The sequence below is a fragment of the Necator americanus genome, chromosome I, assembly GCF_031761385.1.
Source record: "Necator americanus strain Aroian chromosome I, whole genome shotgun sequence".
In the NCBI taxonomy this organism is placed as follows: domain Eukaryota; kingdom Metazoa; phylum Nematoda; class Chromadorea; order Rhabditida; family Ancylostomatidae; genus Necator; species Necator americanus.
In genome coordinates, this window is record NC_087371.1 from 577,218 (window position 1) to 586,298 (window position 9,081).

Here is a 9,081-nt window from a genome sequence, read left to right on the forward strand (position 1 = left end):
ATCACTGAAGGTATGCCTACGATGTTGTAATTTTATTTTCGTGTTCGAATTGAGGGAGCCACTTTCTGCTGGCATTCAGCCAATTAATATTCTTCTACGAAATCGACGACACCTTCCCGGACACCTCCCGCATTCCTCCCGTGTCTCTGTAACTGGTTCACAAAGGGGACCGCGAACTGTCACTGCGTCTGTGCGCTCCTTCCGGCGGTGCTATCGCGTCGGTGATCCCCCTATATAAGTTGCGGAGGTCGCGCGTTTGGCACCGACAATGACAATCCCCGTTTCGCTCAACACCAACGAGAAATCGCAGGATTTTGTGGAATCTGATGTGATTCAAGTGATTTCCGGGACGAACATACGTCGTCTGGTCTACACGTCCTACATAATAGCTGTTGTTACTTCTACTCTTATACTGTACCTATTCCCGAGCACTGTTTTAATTTGCGGATTTGTGGGATTGATGGTCCTCCTGATTGGTTCACTTTACCCGCTCGTGAATTTCGTGATCAAAGCAGAAGACCACGATTTGATCTGGGATGGTGACGGCTTGCACTGGTTGCAAAAAACTGAGGTCACCTCCCTAGAGTACGGTAATTACGGCAACGATATTGATCAGTCCTTTAAAGTTGTGCCTACGACCTCGAACTACTATCTTAGCTACGCCTTCATTTAGATTTGTTTGTTTGTTTGTTTGTTTGTTCATATGTTTGTGTCACTCTTGACACTTATTTCACAATCGAATTCAGTTGGAAGAGGAACATTTTCTTTTTTTTCTTTTCCGATAGCGTCACTTCAGGACGTGTGGTGAATTTATTCGATTGTTGAATTTATGCGATTTAAGCGCATGCGGGTTGTATATGATGTGAAATGTAAAAATGAAATAAATAGTATTGTAGGTATTGATGCAGTGGTATGATCCTCTGCCATTGTTCCTATCTAATTTCCATTTTATAGGCGAACACAAACGATCGCCGAGAACAAGCAGCACGTGTACTATTTTCGAGGCAAAGCAAATATTGCATCAAGATGTTCAAAGACTTTTAAAGGCATCACCCCACGAATCTGATGTGGTACGGATTTCAGTTGGAGTATTCGTATACGGGATCGTAGATTATGGAGAGGTGGGTGATTCCGTCCATTTCTTGCTAATTGCCGTAAAAAACGGTCCGGAAGATGCGGCGCGTGCGCGCGGCTGGTGCGCTCCAATCGAACTCGTTGTAGAAAATGGCGCGCCAGAACGCTCGAAGCCGTATCTTCCGGGCGGTTTTTCACGGCAATTAGGAAGAAATGGACGGAACCACCCCCGTCTCCATAATCTACGATCCCGTATATGAATACTCCACCTGAAATCCGTACCACCTCAGATTCGTAGGATGATGAATTAATGGAGCGAAAAGCTCGCACCGTAGTCGATATCTGTGAAATCTCTAAAAATATGAGCGGTACATGATATACTAAACGATTTTCTGTTTGTATTTAACTGATTAACTAAGATGTGGAAATTTCCACAGAGAAATGAACAGGACCGTATGGAGTCGGCGGATATGAATCAGAAATACCTCAAGCCATTTCCGAAGTTTCCTCTGGATGCGTGTGATACGACGCTAGGAATCTTTACCCGTCCTCACAGTCCTGCCGCGCCGCGCAGCGCGGTGGTAGAAAAGGATAGAAAAGCGACGACTCGGAGCGATAAATGTGAGCACCGTGCCGCAAACGTTTCTTGCACACCTCCTTCGGTCCCAAAACTTTCCGCATTTGTTTTTCTCGCGGCAGCGAATGTTTGCTGGCATTCGACGTTCCCGATCCTACAAAATCCCGCTGGCGAAAAGTGTGTAAAGCGTTCGTCACTGGGGGTTGTCGGTTCTCCTTGGTTCCCGTCGCTGTGATCTAAGAAGACGTGTTTTTGGGCTAATTCCACGCGAGTTTCCGTGACTCAGAGGATTACTACAAGCGACAAGTGGACATGCAACAGTTACCTGATTATGTTTTTCCTACTTTAGCACAACAACCATCATCCTGAAGAACAGCGGCTGCCGTGAGTCTTTGGGCGATTGGCATCGAGACATTATGTACACAGTGGATGTGCCTGAGGAAACGCCAATATTCCCCAACGAAACTCTCCGCCTTATTCCCTCGTATTCAGAAACACATATAATTACCCTAAATGCTGTCCTGTCCATAGAAACCCAAAGAACTACGCAATTACAAGGGAATACAGGAGGAAAATAATCGAAAAATTACTCGAAAATCGAAATTACTGACTGAGACTGAACAAGAAGAAAAGTCCACGTACAGTAGGCTCGTAATGTGAATAGAAAATAAACCAGCGCACGACATTTAAAAAACTTGGAACGTTATCCAGAAGTCATCCACAAGTAGTTCAGAAATTTAGTGGAACCATCATTTTTTCTTTCAGGAGGTCAGAGATACAGAAAATCTCTGTCAAGCACTTATTTACCATCAAAACAATCAGCTTTTTGTCACTTTCTTCCGTTCTTTACTGTTCCTACAAAACCATTAATTATTATGATATAAAGTGGTATCAAACTTGTTGCCGTAAAGAAATCAGATGGAGTATGGAAAGCGATGCATCTGACGGGTATGATTTATGTGATTTCCCGCTGAAAACTTGAAGCACTCCAGGAACATTTCCAAAAGAAAATTGCTATGAATCTGTCTGAATTCCAGAAACAGTTGGTAGCCCGTAAACTGAATCCCAGCATACTTTAGGGAAAAGTCTCACGATTATTAATGGAAAACAGGGTATTTTTCAATGCACCTGGGATGCTCCGCATGATCGGTGATAGTTAAGGAGAGTCAGCTATCTCGGCAGCTCCAACAATGAACCGATACAGAGATAGCTGGAGGGACCACGCTGATTTTTCATTTTTGTTTTAAACTTCGAGGTATCTGAGACCATTTTGGAGGTGATTTCATGTGACGTGAGAACGAGAATGGCACCCATTCAGCACATAAATTAAATCAGTGAACGATTTTTGAACAAAAAAAAACTAGATCTTTTCACTGCCAACGAAGCTTTTCATCCCTCCGGCGTCGATTACGCATAAGAGTTGTCCTTGAGACTTGAGAGGACAGAAGGACTGAATTGGCATATCCATATCTGCCCCCGCAAGTCACTGTAGAGGCCAACACGACTTCACAAACCTCAACGATATCGGATAGTTTCAAAAGTAAGTTAATATAAAGAGAAACGCAGGGCAAATTTTGCATTTCAGAGCCCTTCAAGAAGTGTGGCTTTCTCTTTGCGATTTTCCGTTGACTTCGACATGACAAAAGTCAAGGGAACATAACAAAGGAAGAGTACCGGCCAATGATTTACTGAATGGGGACTACTATGGAAAACTTGCTCGTGTCCTGGTCATGGAAGTCCCAAGAAGGCATCCAAGCAAGTGTATCCCAACGACGGTGATGGATGATCGAAATTTGAGTGCAACCTTCGCCCTTGCCGACAATCTATGTCTATGGAAGGCAACGCATGTTAAAACTTCTGCGAGGTTGTTTTGTAATTAATTTTTCAAAGAGAACTGTGTAGCTAGGACGAGCGCAAACGGAGTTACATCCATTCGCAAGACGGAGAACGTCTTGCATAAGCTTTACTGTAGAAAAGAAATTTTTTAGTATTTGTGTGAATGTGAAGAAATGCTTTTAAATGCGTAAGAGCCTTTTTTCATACTATCCTATCCTTACATCAACTTACCTTCTCCATGTGAAGATGGCTGCAATACACACCAACACCCTGAAGTTGGCAGTTATGGATGGTGAAAATAACTTCATATGGGTGTCGAAAATGCAACGAAAATACAACAAGCGGAAGTCCACGATTTCCACTTTCCCTGAAGCGAACTCCTGCAAAATACTGGATTAAGTACTGCGTGCAACAACAGAAGTTCTGGATTCCTGAACCAAATGCAGCAGTGATCACTTGTCATATTAAATAGAAGAGACGATCACTGCTGACGAGGAATTGTAGATTGAATTGTAAATTTCGCGCTCTACTAATAATTATTAGTAGGGCGCGAAATTCATAAATAAAATAATTATTCATAAAATTTTTACAAAGTTTGATAAGTTTATCCGGGAATAAATCTTATAACCCCCAAAGGTCCACTTCTCTCTACTTCTCACTACGTTCATGTTGTCATGTTTGAAAATCTCCTTTCCCTGTTTAAATACATATGTATACATATATTAGCGCATATACATCCATACACGGTTACATATTGTATTTTGTGTGTAATCCTACCATTCCTTCACTTCTTGGCGTATAAATCTCAATTATTTCTCTTCTAGCAAAAGCAGGAATCTCAAGATATTTTAGTGATCCTAATCAGCCTTATGTTCAAATCACGAATGATCTGTAACAGCAGAAATTCTTGAATAAAGCGGAATTCATACTCATCTTCCAGTAAAGCTAGAAAGTCCTAGCTTATTCTTATCCATTGCTACTGCATTTTTTCACTACATTTATGCTTCTTATTTTCTACCAATGTGGAAAGGACCTTTGGAAGCCAGATGTGTGAACCCAACTGAACACAGCTCACAGTTCAGTTCAGCTCACAATTCGATGCCGCCTTTTCGAAGGGGGATGTACTTGTAGTACATATTCCAGGGAGAAAGCGAGGGAAGGGATTTATTGAGCCTCACGATCAGATCCTTTTTAATCTGCTCCTAACTAAAATCCGTTGTAACCATGAGCAACAGTTCTACGACAACAGAAGTCCTCTTGAACTGCACAGAGGTTCCCATACAATTCGCAAACGCAAACGATCAATAAAACTCGGTGCTTTCCACTCCACTCGCAGGGAGCGTTCGTCCAAGGAAAACACAATAAGTAAATCCAAATATGACTGTCCAGAAATTTCTGCAACTTCATATTGATTTGCTTCAAATGTATCCAAGACTGGCATTAATCTTTATTAGCAGCTAAAGTCATCACTTTCGTCAGAGCCTGGAAAATCACAACCGGCGGTGATCTATCAGTTGTTGTTTGTCAGTTCGCCCGGTGTGGAGCCCTGAGGGCACCCTGACTATTGTTACGTGAATGCAGGCAGCGGTAACGAGATGGGCCTGACATCCAACACCCGCAACAGAATGATCTGCCCGCGTTATTGACTGCAGTGCAGCGCAATTAGTTATCGACGACTACATCTCCAAAAAGTGCTCCGGGACACGTCTAACATATCTCTCGTAGTTCAAGCAAGTGCAAATATTGTTCCCCTTCGAGAGTTTCCTTTTGAAATCTCATCAGTGCACGGAAAGACACGAAATAATGAAAACACATTAATTACTGGTGCATCTCGAGGCCGGATGATTGTATGCGTCTATTTGTGGTGTATGTATGCAATTACACACATTATTTGTAACAACACGTCGCTAGTCTTCTTTCTTTTCACTTTATTCGCTTACCATCGACGTTGTTGTTTTTAGGGCTAGGTAGCAGAGGTTGTCGTGAACCGTTCCTCTTCTTTGTTAGCTGTTCTTGTAATAATTTCCTATAGAGGATGACAGATACGGAAATGGTGGAAGGGGTCCCGACAAAGATAGTTATGGTCGGCACTTCTTGTATGTCTTTGCACCAGAGGTGTGTGATATTCTGTTTTATTTAGCTATATTTCCTTGTTTCTCTTTTATGATAGTCAATATGATATTTCCGATTCTCACGTATGCCAAAGCCAAAGGCGGTGCCGAATAAACAACCAACTGACAAAGTAAGTTGTTCTATATAGCGTATTTGAACATCAAATAAGTTCTTTTTTATCCATGGTAATCATTTGGACAAGTACGTAAAAAACGAGTTTATTGTGTATCTCTCTCGGTTAATAGTTTTCTTACTCATGATTCTGATAAAATACAGCTGGAACACCAAGACCGAAATGTTCCAGTCGTCATTTAGGCAATATCAGCACAAATTCCTATTCAGAAGGAATGAAGAAATCCTTGTTTTGTACTTCTAAAATAAGGTTAATATTGTTGCTGCTATTAGTACTAGGCGTATTGGTGCTTGCAATATATTATTATATTAAACTTGTTATTTTATAAATTCCTCCCTCCCTTCCAACCCCCTTCTTCAACTCATCTTACTCCAGAAAATCACCCGGTAAGCTTATCGAGAAGAGAGGAGCGCTGTAAGTGTGGTCTAAATTGGAAGATCATGGGATAGGTATGTAGAGTTACTGTTAATACTAGTAGTAGTACGGTACTACGGTTAATATTAGAAACATCCTTTGATTCTAATAATTATTCGAAGTTACACTGACTTTTGCTTCCAAATTCTTTGTAATTATCTCATTCATTGTTGCTAATGGGCTGGTGGGGGTCAATTAGTAATAGGTTGGGATGCAAGTGCATAGTCGATAGTTCGAAACCACCCTAAGCCAACCAAGCCTTTCATCCCTATGTGGATGGTGCGACAGGGAAGAACTGAGACCCTCCTCAGATGAAGGGAGTCTGGGTCATATGGTGCAGCGTAAGTGATGAGGATCCCTCCGCGATTGTCCAAAAGTGAAGACGATCCTCTCGCCAACCTTCCAAAAGAGAAGGGAGTCGGAGCACCGGCTCCGAATATAGCATGTATGCTTATGGATCGACTAGTCAGCGTAAGACTCTTTCGAGGGGATAAAAACATTGAATTGAATAAAAACTGAAAACTGATACACCGGTTGGTCACTTCAAAGGCTCTACACGCTTTTGTAAATCTCAAACGATTCTGAGTTGATGTGGAACGCGTTGACACATCTCAAGAGGATTAATTATCGTCTTAAGCTTTTCCCTTTATTCTTACTTACACAGATCATGCAGAGTGTTCCATGCTAGAGGGATTTTGTGCCTAACAGCGAAAGAAATTCCATAGATCATTGTTTCGGTGATGTATATGCCGTAGTTGAACTAAATTGATTTTCATTAGTAGGATTCAAAAACAATGTGATGTAATGCAACCGTACAAATTGTATCACTATAACTTACTAGATTTGCTATTGTACTTCGAGTTTCTAGTTCATGAACTTCTATACTTTCGGTATAGATTGCTTTATTTTTATAGGCTGTGGCTCGTGGAGCAGTAAGGGGAAGAATCCGAGGACAAGCTCTCGCATCCAGGCGCGCTACTGTTATGCGCAGTCAACCGGTATTTCTTCACGGTTCTATCTGTGCTTAGGTTTTTTTAAAAATGTTTTTAAGCTCTCTCGTTGTGGAGAATTTCATTTGTTGAATTTGATTGTAGTAGTAGTCAGTGAATTTATCTGGTTTGCCGAACCCACAGCATAATTAATCTCCAGTAATCCAGATGAGTTTATAAGCAATTTGATTTTTAAATTCATCTGGTTGATTGGGGGTCGGAAAAATGTATGGTAGGGATTGGCAGCAGGGACATTCGCTAAGAAAATGCCTGCCCTTCTCCTACCTTTCGCTTCCACTGTTTGTGGCCTTAAGTCTTTTCCCATCATGATGCGTGGAAATCTACTAGCTTTTTCATTTTCTAAACGTATTGAACTTATGTAGCCTATGTGCAGGGCTTCGGTCAGAATGCTTGACTTTTATGTCAAGACTGTCATTGATTTTTATTGACAACTAACATCTTGACGTAGTGGTCAGACCCAGCGAAATCAAGACCATAAAGGCATAACCCGGTATGCTGTCTCTTATAACGGCTTAAATTGCAATGCGCAACGTTTGCGATCCCCCCAGCACCGCCTCGCCTGCGGTTTGTGAAAATCCATTCGTACGAGTCGCAAGCAGGGGGTGGGGGGCGCAAAGGTGGCACGTTGCAATTGAGGACGTCTTAAGTAACAGCGTTCCGAGGTTGTCCGTTTCTACTGATACAGGGAGAAATGGGCGGAATCACCCACCCCTTGCCGTGCCGCCTCCCTCCCTCCCTCTCCATAATTTACAACCTTTTGTGTAGAATTGAATATGAGCACTTCATGGAGAGTATTTTTGTCTCCTAGATAAAGACAGATCTCCTAGTTTCACCTTAACGTCATTGTTTTGATCCATACAGTATCCAGAGATAATTACATTTTTTGATGTTATCACTGATTCTAATGTACTCCATGCTTTATGATGATAGGACTCTTTGCAGGTTTATGAAATTTTGGAACCAATGATAGATGATTACGTAGAGGAGTTTGTACCGGTTGGTCAGCAAGTTCGCCGTGTTCGGGCACCAGTTCTATATAGACGTCCGATTGGTATCCTTTTTTTAGATTTATAGTAGTACCCATCTCTGTCTTTCTTGTTTCAGAAGAGCGCGTGACTCTCCCTCCTCCACCACAGGTGGTATATGTTCCAGTACCTGTACGTAGTAACAAAAGGGCGCACGCGAAAGGCACACGCGGTCGTGGAGTTCAGCGAGGACTTGGGTTGGTTCACATTACGTTTACGGTTTTTCGAGTTATTCGAATTTAAACAAAAATTGGCCCATATAGTAAATGTTCTATAGTAGAAGTCTGGCACACACTCCAAGCAAATCATGGTCTTCATTTTTTCCGAAGTGATAAATTGGTACCGAACTTATCTAAGAAGATAAAGGCGTTATTTGATACGCGAGCTCCAGCAATTCACTGTACGGGTCGTATTTGCATTCATAAACACGTTTGCGTACCCATAGTGATTTGATTAACCATTAATTTGTTTTCTTTTGAGATCCTTAATCCTTGCGCTTCACGTGTCAGGGGCATATAAACTGCAAAATAGCCTACAATGCTTCAGAACAGTGATCTGCATTGTAAGTCTTTGCAGGCAAAAGAATGGTGGTCGCGGTGTGTTGAACAACACCAACTTCAAAAACCGATACGGTTTTGTTGCTGGACGTGGTGGCCGTGCAGGAATGGGGCGTGGTGGAGTCAAGCGTACCCCGCAAGGCCATTACAATCCATTGCCGAAGAAAACAGTCACTCAACTGGATCGTGAGCTTGAAGAATATATGAGGAAATCTAAGCATCCTAAAATTGTCATCTAACTTAGTGAAAAAGCTTCAAGACTATGTTTTGTGTAAGTATCAACAGAAAGACCGCATGAGTTTATTTAATTTGGTAAAGCCTAGTGCTCATTAACTTGTACGGT

At 41.9% G+C, this 9,081-nt stretch overlaps 2 protein-coding genes across 3 annotated transcripts; both read left to right on the forward strand.

The window, feature by feature from the left end:
• Positions 1 to 268: 268 nt before the first annotated feature.
• Positions 269 to 673, forward strand: RB195_004067 (uncharacterized protein; the record flags this gene model as incomplete). The annotated part of the gene is made up of 1 exon (XM_064178467.1): positions 269 to 673. The coding sequence occupies one exon, from the start codon at positions 269 to 271 to the stop codon at positions 671 to 673; it is 405 nt and encodes a 134-aa protein (XP_064033035.1).
• A 5,011-nt stretch (positions 674 to 5,684) lies between these two features.
• On the forward strand, positions 5,685 to 8,977 carry RB195_004068 (uncharacterized protein; the record flags this gene model as incomplete). 2 transcript variants are annotated; one of them, XM_013443419.2, is made up of 5 exons in its annotated part: positions 5,685 to 5,729; positions 7,061 to 7,144; positions 8,099 to 8,207; positions 8,261 to 8,378; positions 8,758 to 8,977. In XM_013443419.2, the coding sequence occupies 5 exons, from the start codon at positions 5,685 to 5,687 to the stop codon at positions 8,975 to 8,977; spliced, it is 576 nt and encodes a 191-aa protein (XP_013298873.2). The 2 variants fall into 2 exon arrangements, with proteins under 2 accessions (XP_013298873.2, XP_064033036.1); XM_064178484.1 differs by lacking the exon at positions 5,685 to 5,729 and adding an exon at positions 6,495 to 6,617.
• Between the last annotated feature and the right edge of the window lie 104 nt (positions 8,978 to 9,081).